This window comes from Rhineura floridana, chromosome 7, assembly GCF_030035675.1.
Source record: "Rhineura floridana isolate rRhiFlo1 chromosome 7, rRhiFlo1.hap2, whole genome shotgun sequence".
Lineage (NCBI taxonomy): Eukaryota > Metazoa > Chordata > Lepidosauria > Squamata > Rhineuridae > Rhineura > Rhineura floridana.
In genome coordinates this window covers 134,796,544-134,821,061 of record NC_084486.1, presented here as the reverse complement: position 1 = coordinate 134,821,061, position 24,518 = coordinate 134,796,544, and the positions used below count along the sequence as shown (strand labels likewise).

Genomic DNA, 24,518 nt, shown 5'->3' with positions numbered 1-24,518 from the left:
AATGCTATCACTTTAAGCAGTGACATTTAATTACTTAATGCTTATTTAACATTTTCTGCAGTACACTTATGAAAGAATGAAGGTGTGTGTTATGATGCCACTTCTTTTATATTTCTTTACTAAAACGTGCTTGGACTGTGCTCTTGGATAAATGATGTTCATGTGTAGTGGTTAGAGTCACAGACTAGGACTGGGGAGACCCAGGTTCAAATCCCCACTCAGCCAAAAAGCTCACTGAGTGGGCCAGTCACCTTCTCTTAGCCTAACCTACCTCATTGGGTTGTTGTGAGGATAAAATGGGAGTAGGAAGAGAACCATGTTGAGCTCCATTATATCTATATAATCTATATATATATATTTATTTATTTATTTATTTATTTATTAAACTTATATACCGCACGGCTAGCAATAGCTCTCTGGGCGGTGAACATAGATACAATAAAATACAATATAATACAAAAACATCAGTCTAAAATCAAATTTCACAATCTAAAAACAGCAAAGGCTAAAATCAAATTACAAACATTACAATCATTAACAAAAAATTAAAATGCCTCGGAGTAGAGAAAGGTTTTAACCTGGCGCCGAAAGGATGATAGTGTCGGCACCAGGCGAACCTCCTCGGGGAGACTATTCCATAGTTCGGGGGCCACCACTGAGAAGGCCCTTGATCTTGTCACTGCCCTCCGGGCCTCCCCAGAGGAGGGCCTTCGTAGCAGACCGTAGTGTACGAGCCGGTTCATAGCGGGAGAGGCGTTCCGACAGATATTGAGGTCTCGCGCCGTATAAGGCTTTATAGGTTAATACCAACACTTTGAATTTGGCCCGGAAGCATATTGGAAGCCAGTGCAAGCGGGCCAAAACAGGTGTTATATGGTCAGACCGCTTCGTTCTTGTTAGCAGTCTGGCCGCCGCATTTTGCACCAGCTGTAGCTTCCGAACCGTCTTCAGAGGTAGCCCTACGTAGAGCGCATTACAGTAATCCAAACGTGAGGTTACCAGAGCATGTACTACTGATGTAAGATCCTCCTTACTCAGGTAGGGACGTAGCTGGGCTACCAATCGAAGTTGGTAGAACGCATTCCGTGCCACCGAGGCTACATGAGCCTCAAGTGACAGGGAAGAGTCTAGAACGACTCCCAGACTACGAACCTGTTCCTTTAGGGGGAGTGTAACCCCATCCAGGACAGGATATGTATCCACCATCTGATTGGAAAAACCATCCACCAACAGCATCTCAGTCTTATCAGGATTGAGTCTCAGTTTGTTAGTTCTCATCCAGTCCATTGTCGCGTCCAGGCAACGGTTCAGCACATTGACCGCCTCACCTGAGGAAGATGAAAAGGAGAAGTAGAGCTGCGTGTCATCAGCGTACTGGTGACAACGCACTCCAAAACTCCTGATGACCACACCCAACGGCTTCATATAGATGTTAAAAAGCATGGGAGACAAAACCGAACCCTGCGGGACCCCACATTGGAGTACCCACGGTGTCGAGCAATGTTCCCCAAGCACTATCTTCTGGAGACGGCCTGCCAAGTAGGAGCGGAACCACTGCCACGCAGTGCCTCCAACTCCCAACTCCTCAAGCCTCTCCAGAAGGATACCATGGTCGATGGTATCAAAAGCCGCTGAGAGATCAAGGAGAATCAACAGAGTTACACTCCCTCTGTCTCTCTCCTGACATAGATCATCAAACAGGGCGACCAAGGCCGTCTCAGTGCCGAAACCGGCCCTGAAACCCGATTGAAATGGATCTATAAGTATGTCTCACCCAACAGGACTGAATTCTGCAACTTGAATTAGGTGCTTTTTGACAGAAAAGATGCCAAATTTTAAAAATTAAGCTACAGCTGCAAAATAAGAATCTGGAGTACACTCCAGCTAGAGCATACTCCCAATTCTTCCTTCGCACCTGCTGCTTGAACTTTCATGCACCTGACATTCCCTGATGTCAGGTACGGGAAAGGTGGGCATGCTTCACCAAAAAGGGTCTCATGGACCAAATCCAGAGGCCTGGTTGCCTAATAAGGCCAGAGGTTCCCCATCACTGTTTTAAATTATGGTTCAATGTGACATCTGAACCAGGTCATTATCTATGTGAGGAGACAGCCTAGGCTGAAGACAGTTTTTTAAAAATAAAAGAGGGCTCAGACTCGAGAGTCAGCCCAATTTTGCTAGCTGAGACAAAGGACAAGATGGCAACCCCTCCCCTCCACATACAGAAACAGACCAGACTGGAAACTGAATCTTACTTAAACACTGGTGACAGGATAATGCCCTCTGCCACAATGCCGTCCACTTAAATAGAAGGCTTTTCAAAGGAGTAAGTTTACACATTCACACACAAGTCATGAAGGGGGGTGAAAATCAAGTGCCGAACACAAGTGATTGATCCAGCCAATTAGTCTCTCTTATTTAGGTCAACAAAAATATGCATCAGAGTCTAATTCCATTGAAAAATAAGAGATGTAGAGATATTTGCTTGCAATTAGCCCATTACATGTAATCGGCCTCCCAGCTGACATAAAGTATGAATTCCTCTATAATTACAATGGGCATCTTGTTTTTTAAAATACATCTGGTCAACACATACAGCAGAATGAGGTGGTAAAATTCCTGAAAAGGTAGAGTGGACAATAGGTGCTCAACCCCTATGTGGAGAGGGGCCATAACTTAATGGTAAGGCAATAATTTGCATGTAGAACATGCCAGGTTCACCATCTGGCATCTCAAGTTAAAAGAATCAGGTAGCAGTAGCAGGTCAAGGCCTTTGCTTGAGATCCTGGAAATCTGCTGCTAGTCAAAGTAGGCAACACTGGGATGGAGCAATGGTGAGAGTTGGCATAAGGCAGCATTGTATGTTCATAAAGCTCATATCACTTCATGTTATGTTTGAATGCCATCTACTGCATTAAAATAAATACTCAGTGCAATTAAAAAAACTTGCAAAGGAGGGGAAATTTTTTTAGCCTAGTCCTCTACATTCTGTGCTAGTTTTCTATTTTCAGATATTTTTTTTTAAATGCAAGAGAGTATTCAAAATATATGTCATTCGCCCACCACGGTACAGTTGATTCTATCACATCAGGATTCTACCCACTTATTCTGCTGTATAAAACAGCTTAAGTCATTTTGGCATGTAAGTGTATGTAAATTACATTGTTACCAGGTCTGTTTATTTAAGCAGGATAGAAACTGAAAGTACAGAAAAAGAGCTCCTCTTACCTCCCAGCTAACAAGTACACTTGTATCAGAAAGGAAGGCAAGGCAAGGTGCTCTACATTGCCCAGGAGGCCCAGCAGTTGTGGTGGTTTTTGTAGCTTCAGAATACGTCCCATACTAAGTGGGAGTGGAATAAACACAAGATATATATAGGATAACAACAACAACAACAACAATATATGTATTATTTGTTATGGTGAGATGTCTGAAAATACAGTGACTATGAGCAGTAGCGAAACGCTCACTTTCAACATTCACTATTTTGTCCTGATACATAAAGAGTTGTCAACATTTTCGTGTGAATGAGTGGAACCTCCATATTTTGGAAATTCCTTGTAACTTACTGCAACATATAGATATATAGATATATTTACAAGCCCACTGTTTTTATTCATTTGTGTTGCTTTAAGACTTTTAATGTTCGTTGTTACGTACCTACACACAGACACACACAGACTGTAGGGCCAACATGGAAGTTTGAATAATATTCATAATACTAGGGGCTGTGGTCCTGCTTGCTTCACTCCCCTTCCCCGAACCTCCACCCCCCGCCGACCTCCCTCCTTTTACCATTCGCCAAAGCCACAGACCCCCTCTTTTTATCAGGTGCCAAAGCCACACCCTCCCTTTATACCTGCCTGCCTCTGCCTCCATCTCCTTTCTCGGCTGGCCCTGCAGCTCTTGGAAGTGTGTCATCACACTGTAGTTTGCAGTGCCACCTGCTGGCATCCAAGCAAACTGCTGTGTGATGACACTCTTAAGCAAATATACAATAGGAGATATAACATAATTTTCAAAACTTTATGTTGGCCCTCAGTGACCTATCTTAGCAGACCTAAAAAAATTTTTTGAAGAAATTTCATATTTAAATTAAGGGTCCAGATTGAAGTTTCCCTTCATATCCTTCCCGTCTCACTCCCCACACTTCAGAAGCTCCCTATCTGAACATATCCTTACACCACATAACCTTTTCTGTCCCTTGCTCCAGTAAGATGATACTTTCCCCCTCCTAGCCAAGGTTTCACATCCTTCAAAGCAAGTGAATCAGAATTTCAACTGAACTCTCTTTCTTCACAGATGTAATGCTCATGAATATTCAGTGACATTCCAGAAGCATAGCCATGGTGAAAAAGACAAACTACCTTGTAGCCTATCATGGGTTGTATTCAACTAAGTAATACTCAGAGGAGACCCATTGTAATAAATGAACTGGACTAACTTATGTCCATTGATTTCAATGGGCCTACTCTGAGTATGCCTTTTTGTATACAACCCTGTATATGAAACATTAAGGAAAGGAACCAGAGTGTAGAGCAGTTGGAATAGGACCAGGGAGACCTAGGTTCAAATTCCCAATCAGTCATGAAGCTCACTGAGTGACCGTGGACCAGTCACTATCTCCCAGCCTAATCTACCTCACAGGGTTGTTGTGGGGTAAAAAGGGGAACAGGAGTACCATGTATGCCACCTTGAGCCCCTTGCAGGAAAGTCAGGATCTAATAAGATGCAATAGACAAATAAGAATAATTTCATACATTCATGAAAAGAGTTGCAATTGTCATAGCTAATTCCAGAGCACGGCTGTTTATATACAACTCCCTTACCCCGCCATCATTCAAAGCCCTCACTCTGAAGTTATACGTTGTCCCTGGCAGCAGATTGCCAATGGTGCACTCAAGATCTGGACCATGATACATCTCTAAAGCTGCCTCTTCGGGTCCAGTCATTTCTACACTGTATGCCGAGACGTGACAACTATTTTCTGACACAGGAGGAGCATCTGGAAAAAAGATGTTGTAATAATTACTATATTCTTAATTTCTGTAAGTTGGTATTGTTATTGCACCAGGTGCCAAAAACACTTGTTGGTTGTGCACAGTAGTTTTGGGAAGGTAATTAAGATCATCTGATAAAAGCAACAGCTGAAGCAGACAATCCATGGGACTTCTAAAAACGCATCCAATCGCTTGTCAACAGTGAAGCACATGCCTGTATAAATTACTGCCTTCCCCCTAAAGCATATTGAAGCAGCAAGGCTGGTGCCAGGGGAAGCCATTGCTGGGCACATACTGAGAGGTCCAACAATGCAGGGGCCCCACATTCAACCCCTGGAGCACCCTAGCTCTGCTCCTCCTCCTCTGTATCCCTGTTTAGTCATCTGACTACAGTGATGAGATGTAATGATGACCACAAACTCTAATGGCTTTGAAAGAGGATTAAACCAATTCATGGAGGTTAAGGCTATCAATGGCTACTTGCCATGGTGGCTATGCTCTCCTGCTAATGTTAGATGCAGTAGCTTCTGGATAGCAGTTGCCAGGGAGCACAAGTGGGGAAAGCACTGTTGCACTCAGGTTCTGTTTGCAGGCCAGCAGTTAGGAATCAAGCTGGTCACTATGAGAATGGAGTGCTGGACTAGATGGGTCTCTGGCCTGATACAGCATAGCTTTAACTTAAGAGCATAAGAAGGGCCCTGCTGCATCAGACCAATGGGCCATCTAGTCCAGCATCCTGTTCTTGCAGGGGCCAGCCAGATGCCCATGGAAATCCCAAAGCAGGATTTGAGTGCAACAGGCTTTTCTTATGGGCAATTGTACAGATTGGGCCCAAATGGGAAGTAGAAATAAAAGTGAGGAGGTGGGGGCCCACTCAGGGAGGGGGCCACTGTGGGTATCTTGCCCAAGGACCCTCACAATTCTGGATGCACCACAGCACTGATCATTACTGTATTACTGTAATGTTCTCTAAGTGAGGTTGCCCTTGTGGTTGGTCTGGAAGCTGCAGCTGGTGCAAAATGCAGCAGTGCGGCTGCTCACTGGGGTAGGATATCACCAACAAGTTATCCTGCTGCTGAAAGAATTGCACTGGCTGCTCATTAGCTGCTGGGTCAAGTTCAAGGTGCTGGTTTTGGGGTACAAAGCCCTATGCAGTTTGGGACCAGGAAAGCTGAAAGATCGCCGTATATACCCAGACAATCATTGGGTTCTGCAGGTGAGGGCCTCCTGCAGATACCATCTTATCAGGAGATCCATTCCGCACAACATAGGAAGTGGATCTTTAGTGTTGAGGCATTTACATTTTGGAATTCCCTCCCCTTAAATATTAGGCAGGCACCATCTCTGTTATTTTTTGGCACCTACTGAAGACTTTCCTCATTCAACAAGCCTTTTAAGTAGAGACCTTACCCTAGCTGGCATCTGTTTTGGAATTGCTTTTTAAGATTTTTTTTAGGTTTTTTAAGAATATGTTTAAGAATATGTTTTGTTTTTGAGATGTCTTAAGAGGTTTTTAGGGTTTTGTTCTTTGTTTGCTGCCCTAGACGCCTTCTGGAAGGAAGGGCGGGATAAAAGTTTCAACATTATTATTATTATTAAATAAATTTGTCAGGTTGATTCCTTCATGTCTTTAAAAAAGGAAAAATAGCACTATGCACATATGACAGACTTCCACAAATGAAGTCCAGCATGTACTTTTTATTCCAATATCTGTACTTGTGTGCTAAATTTAATGCTAAAAGACAGACTTAGTAATATTGGATATATTATGGAAACCTAAGCCAATCTGTCTGTCTTTAGTGGAACACCCACTGCAAGGCAAAAACAGGGCAAGCGACATAGAAAAAACGTTTGGCAAATTATCTGCGTACAACCCATTGCTCTTGAGTTAAAATCACCCACTCGGCCTTATCAGCACTAAAGCTGCCTCTTCATTTTAAAATGTATCTCTTTCGCATGATTAAGGATGCAGTTTCTCGGAACGCTTACTTAGGAATAAGTCCCACTGTCTCCCAAATAAACACAGGTAGGAATTTGATTAAAAAAGCTTTAAAAATTATTTTTTAACAAACTTCAGTTTTGGACTAAACTGCTGCAAATAGAAAAACAGCTGTATGTCCAGTGAAGATAGTAAAGGCATTTAAGTTGGAATTTTTTGAATGCTCTGTAGGTACAGCGACTTCCCTTTTTCCCTGTATTATATTTAAAAATGTATCATTTTATTCACTGTGTTTTTCAGTTGCCCTATAGCTAACATTCTCTGGGATGCTGCACTGCATATAATAAAGACAATAAAACTATACAATAATACAGTTCTAAAAAGCAGTGTTGTTATTTTATTTATTAATTAAATTTATATCTTGCCTTTCTTCCCAGAGGAGTGTTAAGATTGTCATTATAAAACACACACACAGAGAAAACTAAAACTTTATCAGCTGCATATATCCATAGCCCAAAACATTCCAGGGGTATGTTTTTATTCCAGGGTTTTTATTTACTTTAATTCTCTGAATCCCTCTTTGTATTTGTTTTAATATGATTTTATACTACAGTAGGGCCTCGCTTTACAGCAGTTCGCTTTACAGCGTTCTGCTAATACAGCGGTTGTGAATTGTAGAAAGGCCCCGCTTTACAGCGCTTGTTCCGCTTTTACGGCGGTTTTTTGCTGCTGGGCGCCATTTTGGTCAATGTAAGTCAATGGGATCCGCTTTACAGCGGTTTTCACTTTACAGTGGGGGTCCGGAACGTAACCCGCTGTATGAGCGGGGCCCTACTGTAACGTTCTACTGGCTTTATGTTGAATGTTTTATTTTTATTTTATTTTGATGACATAGCTTATTGTTTTTATGTTGTACACTTCTTAGTGTGTACATTGCTTAATAAATATTAAGCAATTTATAAATGCTTTCAAATAGATAAAACAAATAAAGCATTCAGATGAAAAAGGTATCTGCCTGACACTGAAATAACAACAAGGAAGGCATCAGATCAAAGTATTTATTGCCACAATATTTATGGAACGCACATTCTCCTTAAGGCCTTTTACAAACACCTTAACATTTTACAATTTAGGATTAAAACAAACATGCACACCTTTGTTTGGTAAAATCTTTACATGCCACCTTTCCATGGGAACCCATAAGGTATCGAGCAACAATAATTTAAAATATAGTATCCCATATATCCTTGTATTCCCCCCCTCCAAGTACTGAGAAAACAAAGGTCCCGTCCGAAACCTTGGAAAGCTGCTGCAAGTCAGAGTGGACAATACTGAACTAGATGAATCAATGGTCTGACTCAGTATAAAATGGCTTCCTATGTTGCTATATCTACTGGTTTGGGATGCTTATACAATGTGAATGATTTTCTTTATCGGCTTATTGATCTCTTTACTTATTTATTGCCAGTATATGTATTATAGTTTCTGGTACCTTTTTAATAAATGGTAAAACAGAAAAATTCAGTTTGAAACCAAGCCCCTATTCCTGTCTTACCCCACTGCAGCTGCACTTCTTTATGCTTTGGTTTCCCAAGCACCCTGGGTGGTTGACACTGGCCCGGAGCGACGCTTAGTGTACGGACAAGTAAACTTTCGGAACACTGGAAAAAGAAACAATGCAAGTTAGATTTAAGCCCTGTTTGGACACTCACTCCACACCAGATGGAGGGAGAGAGTGAGGACCTGCCTGCTAGTCCCAGCCCTGTCATCACATTCTCACTGGACCCTCCATCCATGCATTCGGGGGCTGGGAATGTCTGTAGATGGCAGCCTACTGTATGTAGGGCATGGCCTGAAAACATGAGTCTGAAAACACATGGTCTGAAACCACTTTGCTGAAGCTAAGCAGGTCTGGATCTGGTCAGTGCCTGGTCGGTATGCCGCCTTGGGTTCCATAATGGAAGAAAGGTGGAATATGATTGTAAGAAAATAAATAATAAAAACATGCATAGATTTTCTCAGTGATTTGTAACACTGCATGTACAGAAGGCTCCCACTTCCCCAGGTGTTCCCCTTCAACCTGGCAGGTACGGGGCCAGTAAGCACAGTGCCACTCTCCCCCTCTGCATGATTGTTAATAACAGGGAGTGAAAGCCTGTATAGGGCTTTAGCATTGGACTGAATCAAAAATGAGGTGCCGGTGGTGGTGGTGGGGATTACAAAACAACAACTCAGATTTCCATGGGGAATTTTTCAGCCTAGCTCTCAATAACGTGGTTTCCCTCCTGCCTCCTTGCATGCTGCATGACTTGAAGGATGGAAAGCCAACCCTATTCAGGCCATTCTGCTCACCTTGCCAGATTGACGTGGGTCTTCCTGACTAAGCTATTGTTGTTATATGGTAAGAGTAGACAGAGTGTCAGATGAGGCAGGGCCAGGGGCTCCAAGTCTGAGGGGGCTTTGGGCAAAATGCCATCTATTAGTAGCCCCTGTCTTCTGTTACTGGGACCCGGCAGGCTTATCCAGCAGCTGCAGTGGGCAGCAGCAGTTCCCCACACAACACCAGGGGCTGCTACTAATTTCCCACTCTATCCCAGAATGATGCTACCACATGAGCCTTGTGGGAAATTAAAATGGCAGCTAGGGCCAGCTGCTTGGTGCTGCTCAGAGCACCTGCCTGGTGTTGTCACTGTTGTTTCCCTAAAACGGAATCCAGAACACTGTCAGCACTGGGACTTGGGAGCCATGAGCTCAAATTCTTGCTGAGCCACTGGGAAAGCTTGAATCAGTCACACTCCTCTCTCAGGTTGTTGCAGACCTAAATTTGGGAGCCCTGGGTATCAACTGCCTGCATTCCTCCCACTACCATCCACCCTCCACCACTCACCCTTTATTTATTTATTTTAAAGCATGTATAAACAGCTTAATAACTTAACAAATCTTTCAGTGGTATACAGTATAAAACACAAACAATACAATGAAAGCAAAAATGCAATCTAAAACCAGTGAAATAGCAGCACAAAAAACACATAACAGCATAGAAAAGCAAAAAAGCATAAAAAATCAGGAGATTCAAGCGCATGAAACAGGATCAGGTAAATCTTTACAAGATGTCTGAAGCAACTGATGGTTGCTGCTTCATGTACGGCCAAGGGAAGAGCACTCCAACAGTACAGGGACAGCAGCAGAAAATGCCTGTTTTATGAACTGTTGTATATGTTTGGGTGTTCGTCTTTTATTTTGTGTAACTGTTTGAAAAAGGCACTGTTTTTATTTAAAGAAACATCTATTTGTTAATATTTAATTAATGAAATAATTTTACAGAGAAAATTGGGGGGGGGGGAGATTCTGCCCTGAGCTCCAGGAAGGAAGGGAAGGGAGAGATAAATAAAGCATTTTAAATACATATCCTCCTTTAGGATACACACCTTAACGTGGTGATGGGGTTTGAGAGTGTTGAAGAAGCTGAGAGCAATGGCGTCAGGAGTCTGGACCAAGAGGCTAGGCCCCTAGCAGGGGCACCCAAGGCGGAATGATCAAAGCTGAGACACCAGACTAAGATGCATCCAGACTCAGAGGAAGGCAATGGTAAACCACTTCTGAATATCTCTTACCACAAAAACCCTATGAACAGAGTATCCAAAATGCAACACAAGATAGTGCTGGAAGATGAGACCCGCAGGTCAGAAGGCACTCAGCGAGCTACTGGGGAAGAACAATGGACAAGTACCAATAGCACTGTGACTAATGACACAGCTGGGTCAAAGCTGAATGGAAGCCCAGAGGCTGATGCGCACAGATGTGAAAGGAGAGTCTGGAGTTGTATGCCATAAAGGAAGCCACAGACCTGAACTTACAAGATCTGAACAGGGTGGTTTATAACAAATGCTGACTCAGAGGCTGCTGATTCATAGGGTCACCATAAGTTGTTATCGACTTGAAGGCACATAACAACAACAACAACAAAGAATACATATGAGAGAGAAGCAAAGCAAAAGACTTTGGCATGCCTACAGGCCTGAACGAGATCCAGACATGGGACTTAGTAGCTTCAGCAAGTCACTATGCTGCGTAAGAACATTTAACTATGTATATATTTGTGTGTGCATAAAAAAGACTGATTTTGCTCTGCTAACTTCCAAACCTTGAATGAAAATATATGAAGCACTAACCTAGTATATCCACCAGTTATTAATCTTTTGTTTAAATCTTTTGTTTTTAAAAACAAAAAACCTTGCTCCTTTTAGGAGGGAGGGCAGGATAATAACAAAAACAGTAACAATAATATCAACAACAAATTTATCAGAGGGGTAAAGCCATAATGCAGAACACACAAAAAAAGCTTTCAGAAGATCTATTGAGGCCGGAGGGAGGGAGATGTACTTTTAACGGCTAAGCAATACTTACCTGACTGTGTCCACCAGTGCTAATACAGCATGCCCGGAGCTTATACAAAGTGCCTGGTTTCAAGTATGTACACGTACATTCTGTAGCAGATCCTCTGTACGCTACTTCCCATTGATTTGCTGTAAGGTTAATTGGACTCGCTCAGGTAATTGATAAACAATTACTATAGGGCTAAGGTACTATTTAGAGTTCATTAAGCCACAGGCCTTCCAGTGATTAACAGAAATGGGCACTTTATGGGGGGAAGTGGCCTATGGATTTTTTTTTTTTACCAACAAGGCTAATTTACCTGCTGAAAAGATTCATTTAAAGTGGTCATCCACTAAGAAGTCATAGGTGGTGTTTTTGTTTTGCTGGGATTGCATGTGCCATGTACAAAAACCACTGTTACGTTTTGTAGTCACTCATGAAAGGCTAAACAAAAAAACAAAGCTCAAAAAGACAGGGAATTTTACTGTATTCCAAAAATAATTATTTTTGGCATTTTAGTGGTTACTTTACAATATATATCTTCAAAGAGAAACCACTAAGTAAAATTCAGAAAGAAGTATCATTAGATCTTTACTTGTTTGCTACAGAAATAAACCTCATACTATCATGCTCATTTATTTAATGGAAAACAAATCTGCAATCAAAGCCCCTGGGGAGGGGGGAGATCAACCAGATTAAATAATTTCTAAAATATTTAATATAATCTAAGAAATCCAAAGATATTTCATACAATCTCCTTTGGAGAATTGCTGTACATTGGTCTTAACTGTTGACGCTCAATGTTTTCTTGTGAATATGTGTAATTATAAGTATCTGGATTAAACATATATTTGTTCTATTTTACCTTCAGAGCTTCCTTCTGAAATTTCCAGCAGATAATTTAGGATTTCAGAACCACCGTTATCCTGAGGAGGGTCTGTTAACAAACAAAAAAGGTCTTGTTAGCAAACTACAGAAGAGGAAACGGAACAATTCTTTACAAATAAATGGCAGATTCTGAATCGATTGCTTTGGTCAGCACTAATATAGGAAGCTGCTTTATACTGAATCAGACCATTGGTCCATCTAGCTCGGTACTGTTTACAATGACTAGTGGCAGCGGGTTTCAGGCAGGATTCTCTCCCAGCTCTGCCTTTATACGTTATGGAACCAATTACCTACGGAGGTGGTGGACAACCATTTTTCTGGTATGCTTTAACTTGTATTCCTGCATTGAGCAGGGGGTTGGACTCGATGGCCCTATAGGCCATTTCCAACTCTACTATTCTATGATTCTACTGGAGATTCCGGGGACTGAACTTGGGACCTTCTGCATGCAAGGCACATGCTCTACCACTAGGCTAAAGAAGACCCACCAGATCCCATCTTAAATATTACCCAGCAGCCAAGGAAACTGGGAAGAGTTTAGCAAGAGTTAGGGTTGCTACAGCTCAGCAGCTGTAGGAACTCCCATCTCCACTTGCTTATTTTCTCACCTCATGATGATTTGTGGGAATTAAGGACACATCTGGCCAATTCTTTGCTGCTTCCCATCCCTATATTTGGTTTCACACATGTACACACACACCCTGGTGCTGGAGAAACATACATATAAAGGAACTGGATGCCAGTGTTTTAAAATGAATGGACTGTATTCAACATAGCACGAAGTCGAATGTTCCATCAGTGCAAAGATTTTCCCTTGTGCAATGGAACATTCTCCCCCCATGCACCCCTTAAATCTGTTCTACGATTTCCCCCAACCTTCCAGAGCAGATTTGGGGATACTGCGGAAGAAGGAGAAGGGGGAATTGCCTTGTGCTAGCTGAAGTTGAAGTTGCTCCAAGGATTTAGTTGAATACCACTCAAAGTGTTTATGTCTGGCTATACTACTAAGCTTCCAGTTTACTACTTTCTTACTGGATCTTTTAGAATATAAGGACATCTAGAACTGCATATTTGGGAGGAAGGCCGGGATAGAAATTTAATATTTAATAATAAACAAACAAATTAATAAATGAAATAAATGAAAACATATTTCATCCAGGTTCCTTTTTCATCGCCTGCCTCTGTAACTTGCTTCTTCCCATTCCTGGAACAATGTCCCCTTTGTCATGCTGCTTAGAGTGTGGACAGATGTTACAATGTTTGTGCAGCTGCAGCCCCATATTCTGCTCAAAATAAGCCACTTTCTTTTCAGGACAGGGTCAGGAAACACCAGTTCTGAGAGTCTGCAGCAGTAGCCAGCTCTGCACAGCACTGATTGGCTAGAGTGTGTTACATTCCAAACTGACTGTTGCCCGCCATCTCCAGAGCAATTTCGCAACTCTTTCAAAACTAATTGCCTTTTTTTTTTGTAAAGAAAGAAAGAAAAAGCTAATAATTATAAGTGAACAAGCATACATGTGGTACATTTACAGCGAAGATGGGACAAAGCCAGGCTCAAAAGCATTTCAACTCCTGTTTTAATGTTAGGAATATAGGAAGCTGCCATATTGAATCAGACCATTGGTCCACCTACCTCAGTACTATCTACATTGACTGGCAGAAGCTCTCCAGAGTTTCAGACAAGGGACATTCCTAGCCCTATCTGGAGACACCAGGTACTGAATCTAGGACCTTCTGTATGCAAGGCAGATGCACAATCATTGATCTACAGCTGTTCCCCATATATGTTCTCTCCCCTCGATAGCCACTCTATTCCAAAGCCCAGTTTCTTTCTTGGGCCATTCTAGTTCCACCTTATTTCCTCCTCTGTGCATTTCGCTTTTTCTACAATTCTTGCTATGTCACTCTCCAATCTGTTTCCATAATTAAGGACCCTCCTGCACTTGGTCATTGATTCCATTCATGAACACATGCATACAGTCTCTCTCTCATAGTAGAAAAAAGAATGGAGAACATATTAACACTAGCACCTTCTTGTAGTACTCAACACATTCTCCCTGTCCCCTAATTCTGAGTATGGTAGTTTATCCCTCAGTTCCCAGCACCCTTAACAAACTACAGTTCTCAAGATTCTTGGCATGAGGAAATGTGCTTTTAAGAGCTGCTGTGTATGTAGCCTTGATTCTGAGGTCTAGTACTATGAATGAGTAATCTTACCCCATTTGACACTGAAGCCATGAGATGTTATTGGCCCTTTAATGATGGGTCTGGTGGGAGGCCCCGGCCTGTCAGGGCTTGTTGTACAGACCAAGACATCACTGGGACTGCTCTTCCCTTCTACATTGGAGGCAATTAGCTGGAACAAAATAAACGCAATTATCTTCACATTCTTGCTGATAAGCTGCATTGTACAAGAGACCGTGAAGAATCACTTGAGAAAGAAAAGTATGTTTTAAGTAAGGGCACAGCTAGGTTTGATTTTAGGGTTTCAGAGGCTGCCAGGCACCATCTCAACAAGCCTCTCTATTGTCAGTATCTGAAACACGCTAGGCACAAGCCAAAAGAAGTTAATTGCATTGGGTTGTAGCTAATTTTAGTTCTACTCAGAGTAAACCCATTGAAAATAATGGACAAGACTAACTTAGGTCCATAATGGATGGAACTGGTGGGTGCTTTGCAGTAACACTGATTTCTGTGGACTTTTAGCATACCTAACCTTCTCTGAAATTAAGTGCTAATGAAATTAGTGGTAATTGTTTCCAAGTCGTGTTTAAGTGTCCTATTAGGGCATTCAGTTTACTGACATAATTCTAAATCCCATGAGTATAGCATGGGGTGCATTGTCTAGATTCTACACCTACCCCCTTTCATTACATCACTGTTCCTATTGTCCTCCACTAGTTGGAGGGGGAACCTCTCCAGTGGGTAGCCTCCTAAATCCACAGGGAAGCACAGGAGGCTCCCCCTTGCAGAAGTTTGTTCTTCAGCACACGGAGGGCTGAATACACAGGAACGGCAATGCGACAGAAGGGGTGTGGCATAACATGCCCAGGAAGAATGATGCAATGGAGCAGGTTGCATTAGACAGCATGCCCCCTTACTCTTCTCATAGGATTTGGAATCACATGAGTAAACTGAATGCCTGGATAGGGCTAAGATCACAGCGTAAATCTTTAGGAACTGAGGTACAGTGGAGAGACATAATGAACAGTTCTGCAAGGTGACGGTGGTCGAATGAAGTACCACTGAAGTCAGCCATACTCTGGCTAATTTGGAACTGGAAGCTCTGGGGGATGTACAGGTTTGTGCATTTATCCTGTACTCTTGCTGTCCATCTGTACCACAATTACTAATGCAGGCATCATTAAGGACCCTCCTGCACTAGCTCACTGGCTGCAGTCAAAAAGCAATTTACTTCCTGCCCAGTCAACTCAAGGACCTGGAAATGCTACATCCAACCATTTTAGTTAACTCAAAACAAGGTGAGTGTAGTTTAGAATGAACTGCAATATTCAGTGTTTGTTTGTGTGCGTGTGTGGGCTGCAGACAGACAACAGAGCTGGTGGTAATTTAAGACAGACATCGCTTTCCATAGTGTGCATACAAACACCTCTTCCAATACCCGCCTGCTTGGGCTTTAAGATCTTCAGGAAACATCCTGCTACCAGGAAAGACCCGTTATGTGGAGATGCAACAAAAGGCCTTCTCTGTTGTGGTGCCCAGTTATGGAAAGCCCTCCCTCTGAAGTACAGTTGGTACTTCAACCCTTTATTCATTTTGGCACCTACTTAAAAAGCATTTATTTACGCAGGCATTTATGGGGAATTAGTTGTTAACTTATTCCTAACGATGAAGCAGTTTTGTAGTTTTATAAATAGGGTGACAGTTCATGCTAATCCTACTCAGAGTAGACCCACTTAAGTTAACAACTTAGATTCAGTATTTTTTATGGGTCTGCTCTGAGTAGGACTTAGCTGAATACAACCCACGTTTATTTACAATAATTCATTCTATTTCTAAAGCTCAGGCTGTGAGTGTTGCTGGAAATGTAGCCAAAAGAGTAACACACAGTCACAAGAGGAAAGCATTATATCCTGTCTTTCCTCCAACTCAAGGTGGTGTGCCCACTTTATCCTCACAACAACACTGTGAGGTAGTTAGGCTGAAAGGCAGTGACTGCCCCAAGGTTAAGCAGTGAGCTTCATGGCTGAGTGGGGATTTGAACACTGTTATTCCACATCCTAGTTTAGTAGGTTTGGTGGAACCTCGAGGTTTGCAGATATACATACATTTTTAAATTTATTTTTTTGTAAAAAAAATGGGAGGGAGCAGAGGCAAAAGATCAAACAATCAGTCAAATGAGGACAAAGTGAACTCAGTGGCCACTGTATGCTGACTGACTGTTAGCAGGTAAAAATGGAAAATAGGTATGAGAGGGAATGAAACGGAGCAGCTGGAATTCTGAAGAGCAGAACTCCACTTACTAAAAGATCTTTTTTTTCCAGAATTCACTTCTATTTCCCCCCCCACAAAACAGGCCACACTCACACCATACATTTATTCTACTTCAAAGAGTCATGGCTTCCCCCCAAAGGATCCTGGGAAGTGTAGTTTGTGAAGGTTGCTGAGAGTTGTTAGGAGACCCTGATTCCCCTCACAGAGCTACAATTCCCAGAGTTGTTTAACAGTCTTGCCCCTGTTCCCAGAGAAATCTGGGAACTGTAGCTCTGTGAGGGGAATCAGGGTCTCCTAACAACTCTCAGCAACCTTCACAAACTACACTTCCCAGGATCCATTGGGAAAAGCCATTTCTGTTTAAAGTGGTGTAATAGTGGAATAAATGTATGGTGTGAATGTGGTCTAAACTGAATCAGTTGTAAAGAGAAATTCCTTTCCAATTGTATAGGTCCACAATACTGGCTCCAATAAGCAATGAATTCCATTCATCTGACATATTCAGTGGGGAAATTCGTTTTAAAGGCTTCTGAAACTATACGGAAACCTGTGAAAGTGAAGCAGGGACACCCCACTCACTTTAAATCAATTTCAACTCTCTGAAAAAAGGGCTTGCCTCCAGCCTGACACAGAGTCTTACAAGGGATGTATCTAGTATTAGTCCTACTCAGAGTAGACCCATTGCAGTTAATGGACACAACCAACTTCGGTTAATTAATTTCAGTGATTCTACTCTGAGTTCAATACAACCCAGTGTTAGCAACAAGGTATGTTTTCCATTCAGAATATTTTCCTGTATTTTAATCTTTACTTCCTTGAGCAATTATGTAGCAGCTGGCACTGAAACCCAACAGAGGAGTTGCTTTTACATTATCTGCGTTGTTAAAATAACTAATTGTGTACAGACAAATACATTTCAAAATAAACCTAAGCATCTTTGCATGCACAAAGAAATATAACCTCTCAAAAAGCTAGGGCATCCCCTTGTGGCTAGACACTAAAATTGCAGCTGAAATTAAATCTGGATGCTGGCGACAACACTGCTGTCCTGCCATGTGTTATTTAGAAGCAAACAAGGTGTGCAAATGTATGCATGCAACTCTTTGCATGATCAGGAGCAGCAAGCAGGGGCAAAATAAGTAGGGATGAAAGTTTTAAACAGTTAATAAATAAACCAAAGCTTTAGTTAACTTGAGTTAAAGATATAGAAGGGTCTTTTTAATGCTATTTTGGTTCTGGTGTGTTGCGGACGGTAATGGAACAAAAAGGAAAATATTAAAGATGGCCCTTCCTTCTAAAACTGAGTGGTAGCTTTTTATTAAATTGCTAGTTATTTTCCACCTGCTTCAGTATCTCAAAAATATTTACCTGCATTGAAGACTTGGTAATATGGAATGATATGCAAATTTGTACCCCTCCTCCCCATATATATTTATTATTATTTCAAAAGCAGAGAACATTACAAGATTTCAGACCATGAACATGAAAATACATTTGTAAATACAATAAAATAGGCTGCAATCCAAACCTAGCTCATGAAGCGGTGTCATTTGACAGAGCGGTGGAGACACTGCTGCACCTGTAGTCCTGCTGCTCATGCTGTCTAGGGTGGAAGGCGGGGCAGGCAAATCACTGTGCCAGTCTGGAGAGGTCCAGATTAGGCCCAATGCTGTCACACGACGGCAGTGGGGTTGACTCGTTATCTAAGCAGATCCTGGGCTGGCTCAGCCACCCGCCTGCAATGCACTGTTTTGGGGCTTTTCACCAGTAGCACCCTTTCTGCCTTTCAACCTGTTTAGTGGGTGGAATGCAGGCAGAGGCTGGCAGGGTCAGGCAAAGGGAACCCTTCCTCCAAATTCACCACCCCTCCCCCACCATCTTGGTGCAAAGAGGGCTTGGATTGCAGCCTTAAAAAGGTAGGAAGACAGTATTAATGATGGATAGAAAATTTTAATAAATTGTCTATAATTGAAGTGGGCACTGAGGTTACATTAGTTTACCGCTACCAGATGGGTGCTGCTTGGTTGCACATTGTCCTGAAATTTGCTGTTCCAGTAGTTTACAAATAAAGACCATTTCCCAATAAACTTGCCCAGGGATTTTTGTATGTCTTGCTTGGCCTTGAAGAAACACTGAATTTTCTTAACAACGCTTCTTCCCAGATGTACCTCAACAATTTTGTGATACATGGTAATTCTGATTTCCAATATTATCCAATGCACAATTTGGCTGTTAACGAAACTTAATTCAAGTCAACCTCCCATCCTTTGAGAGGAAAGGCAGGATAGAAATTTAATAAATAAACTAATTTCTGATAATACCAAAGAGCCACTTTAGGATTAGTTTTAAGATGTTAACCTGTAACATCTTAGGAACTTCATTCCAAGGGTAGTATTCAATGTAGCGCTAAGGCAATAGTTCCATCAGCACAAGGATTTCTCCATGAGCTGACAGAATCATCTCCCCTTCTCATCTCCCCATGCTCTGGGTTTCCCCCCAGCATTCTGGAGCAGATTTGGGCTGGTGTGGTTAGAGGAGAGGGGAACCCCTTTGCTCTAGTGCTAACACAACTTGTTAGTTGAATACTGCCCCAAAATCTTTGTATATGTGGGCATTTCCAAAAGTATGGATACAGTCTGCTTTGGATGCTTGGCATCTCCAGGAGGAATCTGAAATTTAATGCTAGACTTTGCTCAGCTTATGAGGTACCACTGTTTTTTTTTTTAAATCTCTTTTAGGTTGTTATTTATTAATTCCAAGAGAACGTTGCTGTATACCAAAGGTGATTCTTGTTCTTGTGTGGATAAGTTGAAGCTCCTCAGATCTTCCACTTTTTTCTTAAACAAAGTTTGATTATGGTCTAGCTGCTAAATGTCAGATAACAAACAATATATTTTATTGATCAGTATTTGCATACTAAGGTTGCTAACCCAGTTCTTGGACACTTCACATCTCACAAGAACAACCAAATTTTGCTATCAGCTGGGTAACAATATGCCAAGATTGGAATGAACTAAAAAATAATAATGGGGGAAGGGGGTGATAGCTTTCCCTTGGGATAACAAGCTCATTGGAAGAGATTATTGTTGATTATGCAAGTTTAATCTATTCAGAAAAAAAAGAAAAGCTGACGCTGAAAAATCAGTCCTAAAAATGAGCCACAAGCACAGGCGTGATGCTACCCTTATCAATAATTCTTTAGTCAGCTAAATTTTTACTAGTAAGCAATGCAGTTTCATTAGCAAATACAGCATTTTGCAGTGTTCCAGAAACTATACCGTTTACAGCAGTTTTGAATTTTGTGAATATGTTAGTTTTGCAGATGCCTCCCTCTATAGTACCAAATCATGTTAAATTCAACCATAAAATTGTCGGCCAAGCAGTTAAGAATTCTCATAAGAGGAACAACAGTTTCTTTTCCCACTGATAACCGCTCAGAGAGACTTTTTAGAGCAGAGCTAGTAGTGAACACATGCCTACTGATCCAAACTGCAGTGTAGTTTTGCCTCCTTGTCCACTCCCCCATAACATCTATGTAATACCATGTGTTTGATATGACACCACCATGCTCATAGTTAAGCCTAGCAATGGAAAGGAGGTGTGAAAAAGGGGGAGGGGGAGGGGGAGGAGAGAGCAAGAGAGCACCTACCCTGAATTTATATTGTGTGCTTCTTTTAAGATTTTTCACAGTACAGGTTCGGTCTTCTCCAGTGTACTTTGGGTGAAACACACTATCCTAAGGTGCAAATTAGGACAGAAGTTAAACAACAGGACAGAAAAAGTTAAGGAATAGCATCATGTAGCCAAGCAACAACGTTCTGCTGCCACACAGACATTAAAAGTTGCTTTTGTGGCATAAAATGTGCCCCCTTTTCCAGTCAAAATTCCCTCCCTCTAAATTTCTCCCAGCATTTTGTGGTTCTTCTGAATTACTTCTTTTTTCTAGGCTCAGAGTGTCTCTGATGTATTAGTTATGAGCTAAGCAGGGGATGCGGGAGAGGGAAAGAACACAAGTCTGAAGCTTTGTTGTGTACTGTCAGCACACAAGACAACCCACAATGGCCCCTTCCAGCGACGGGGACTTCTTCCCACAAGGATAGGTTCTTGTCATGAGAACATTAGATCTAATGCCCTGTGCATGAACTTGAATGATGTATTCTTAGGGTCATAAGCACACAGCTGTCCCTTTCTGTCAATAAAGGAGAACTGCAAACACAGCACAAAGCATCCCTCATTTTGAGAGATGTTCTGCATGTAGCAACAACCCACCTGATCACCAAGTGTGGAGAGCTAAAGGGAGAGGCTTTGTTTGTAATCAGATGGCGTATTGCCAAGGCAATTAAACAAGGCAGAACTTTGGGTGTGAACATGACAAACACAAAATAGTTGTAGAATACTTGTAACTGCGCACCAAACGTATGGACCAGCCTTTCCACACCTAGTGCCCTCCAAATGTTTTGGACTACAACTCCATCAGCCCCAGCCAAGGATGATGGAAGTTGTAGTCCAAACAGTGGAGGCTGGGAAAGGTTGGTATGAGTTGTTAATGCTAGCAAATAAGGGAGTAATGCTGAATGAGGCATTGCCATCCCAGTGCAAGTTCAAAAGCTGGGGCATTATGCCACCAACATAAATAGACAGAAGCTGTTATACAAGCACAGCATCTTGCCTGATGCTATTTCACTAGCAAAGCTACCATTAGAAGATGCCTTGTAGGGGCTGCACAGAGCTATTTGTGCTGCACTTAGATGGGCAGAAGAGAAACAACTTATCTTTGTGTCATTCTAGAGGCCTTTCAGCCAATTAGGAATTAATTTCCCCAGCACAACCGTGTGCACTTGATATACAGAAGTAAGTGGCTATAGTGGGATTGCATCTGACTGGACCAGTGGAGACTGGTGGTCCCGATGTCAGTGAAGCAATGATTCCTCTCCAGGTTTTAGTCCAAAATTTCAAGCTGTCCAAGGTGCTCTTCTTCAAAGTTCAGACTAAAATGTGGAGTGGATTCACTGCCCCACTGGCATCGGAGCCACCAGTCTCCATTGGACTGGGCCCATTTGTCCCTTTGCTTCACACAAGGAGCCATTAGTGGGTGCCACTCTGGGCAGCATTACACACACACGTTAGGGTGGCACATTTTGCAAATTCAACATGGGTTATGAGAAGAGATGCCCACAAAGGGAAAAATGGGGGGGGGGGAATTTAAGCTCCATGGTGAAGGACACAGGAGAACTCAGAACAAGCTTTCCACTTCTGGAACATCCTAGTCTGATTACATATATGGTGCATGGATTGCCTGGCCTTTGGGGCAAAGGACATGATTATTTTTGAGTCCCTTCAATGTTGTTTCTATGACGAAATGTTTTGTGTTGGAAAGGTTTCACAGAAATGCTGAAATGTTGCACTTTAAGCCTGGCACATCTGATGACTCAGGTTCAAACTTAGGCTCAGATATTACATGTTCTGGGTCAAAGAAAATCTTACTAATTTAATCCTCTGTTTGCAATGGATTTAGAAAGCTCCTTCATAATACCTTATGGCCCTTAGCCATACTGGGGCTATGGGTCTTTTCAGAAGGGGCTCTACCAGTAATAACCAGGAAGATAATTCAATCTGCATACCCCTATTTATTCAAACCAGAGTCGCTGCAAGATATTTTATATCTATAGAGATTAAAATAGTCAAGTAGAACTTGGAACAAAATGTTGCAGTGTGGAGTGCTCTTGTTCAAAGTTCAAGCCAGCCAGCCGTGCCCCTTTCCAGGATACTTCATTTCAACACCACTATCTGTCCCCTTCTCAAACAATCAGTGAGCATTCCCTGTCCAAGGAGCATGTTCGTTCCCTTAATTTCTGGTAAAATGGAACAGGTACTGTTACAGGTGCTGCATAATACTAGTTTTGCACTGGGAACAAATTACTCATGTAGTGTGGGAGCACCTACTCTTTAGGACTCCCTGCCTATTGACATCAGGTAGGTGACATTGCTGTAATTTTTTCAGCTTCTGCTTAAAACTTTTTTGTTTAGGCAAGCCTATCCAGACACATAGATGGTGATGTTTTATTCTTTTTAGTCTGTTGCATTTCATTGTTTTAAAATGTTTTTAATCACTTGTTTTTAACTTCTTTATAAATAATTTCAGGGGCTTTTTGTAAACCGCTTAGAGGTCTTTTACGATCAAGTAGTATAGAAACTTTGTTACATAAGTAATAAAAAAAAGTTCTTCTCCTGCCCTCTAGGATTTTTCCCCTAATTTGTTTTTGTTGTTATTATTTCTGCAAACCTTGGGATTCCTTCTCTTGCTGGATGGTGGCATTTTGGTCACATAAGGATTCTCAGCTGCGAGAATGAGATTGGATGATAAATAATGGCTGCCAGCAACAGTTTTGTGCCATGAGTTCTTTTTGGAGCAAATAAATGACAGCCAAGACTTCTCCTGGAGACTTTGTGAGACATAACTGCTTCACTTCTGCCTTTTCCAACTTCTCTCCCATGGGAAGACATACGGAATGGCAACTATCTTGCTATTGACCTGAAAGAACTGAGGTTTGTTCTCTCCAGAGGACAAAGGGCCCTCTCCAGACATACTTTTTATTGTGCATTCATGATGATTTGCACTCATGATGGTATCAGGGTGGTCACAAGCAATCTCATTTTCAATAGTCTTTGCAGCTCCAAACATTTTAGGGCAGTCACACTGCTTCATTCCCTATCAGGGTATATCCTGTAACTTCCTGCTGAAATAATGCAACTTTTTGTACCACAAATGTTCTGGTTTATTTTTGTTCTGCTTTTGTCATACCATAGCCCATTCGACGAGTAATAATGTGGCAGCATAGGAGAAGGATCACAGAACAACTAATAAAGCAGAATAAATCCACTGCTAATGTACTATTGTATCAAAAACATGTTGCAAAATGCACCTACAATAAAACACCAGTCTGGAGGGCCCGAAGGCAAGAGGAGGAAGTGCTCTGGATTTCCAGTCTGATGGGGACTTCCTCCCTGCTGCCCCATTACTGATTTCTCCTTTGGAGGGGAACAAACACAGAGAAGAGGGAATGAACTCTCTCTGTTCTTGAACTCCAGTAGCAACAGGAGAGGTGCAGTGGCTGGAACACCTGTAGATCAAACCTCTTGCCACCTATTGGGCTCCTACTGGGAGAAAGGGCGGGATATAAATCTAATAAATAATAATATTGCTGCTCTGCATTTTGCTACTGCCCTCTCTGAAAGGAGAAGGGAGTCATCAGCCCATCCCTGGAGGATGAGCCACTCCCCCACTGATTGCACCATCTGGTCTGGAGGCCAACACTCCTGGGTAGGGACGGGTGGGAATTTCCCAGAACAACACACCTGACCTTGGGCTGGGATGTGTGTGTTTTACTTTAATTTTTAATCTGCTGAAGTTTGGGTGAGGAACTTTTTTTTTTTTTTGCTTTGCCAACCAGGATACATTAAGTGTGCTGCCAAAGCCTTCTGTGGCTGTATGAGATATATATTTTATTTTTGTTTTGCTTTATGCATGATATATTATCTTGACTTTTAATGATGTTGTAAGCTGCTTGAAAACCTTCTGATATATCAGTCAACTGATACATCAATCAAACATACATATATTTTGCTTGGCAATAAACGTTCTTGAATTAAGCTGTGTTAACTCAGAACTTACATTATCCTCCTGAATCTCCAGAGTGTAGGTAATCACTTCCTCTGGTGTGCAGCCTTCTGCTTTATTCCACTGCAGGGTGACCCATGTGACTCCAGCACGGAGAAGCCTCGGCGCGGAAGGGGTTTGAGGAATATTCCCTGACGTGTAGCATACAACCTCTTGGCTAAAGCCGCTATGAAGCAAAAGA

The 24,518-nt window shown here is 42.0% G+C and overlaps 1 protein-coding gene across 11 annotated transcripts in view; it reads right to left on the bottom strand.

The window, feature by feature from the left end:
- The window catches only part of FNDC3B (fibronectin type III domain containing 3B), a 389,419-nt gene that overhangs the window by 79,903 nt on the left and 284,998 nt on the right, over window positions 1–24,518 (bottom strand). For all 11 annotated transcript variants that reach the window (XM_061637327.1, XM_061637337.1, XM_061637336.1 and 8 more), the window contains 8 exons: window positions 24,332–24,503; window positions 20,309–20,395; window positions 14,422–14,560; window positions 12,182–12,253; window positions 11,347–11,465; window positions 8,495–8,600; window positions 4,830–5,005; window positions 3,229–3,342 (listed from right to left, as the gene is read on the bottom strand). In XM_061637327.1, the coding sequence (XP_061493311.1) occupies window positions 3,229–3,342; window positions 4,830–5,005; window positions 8,495–8,600; window positions 11,347–11,465; window positions 12,182–12,253; window positions 14,422–14,560; window positions 20,309–20,395; window positions 24,332–24,503 (985 nt within the window). The remainder of the gene's footprint in view (window positions 1–3,228; window positions 3,343–4,829; window positions 5,006–8,494; window positions 8,601–11,346; window positions 11,466–12,181; window positions 12,254–14,421; window positions 14,561–20,308; window positions 20,396–24,331; window positions 24,504–24,518) is intronic.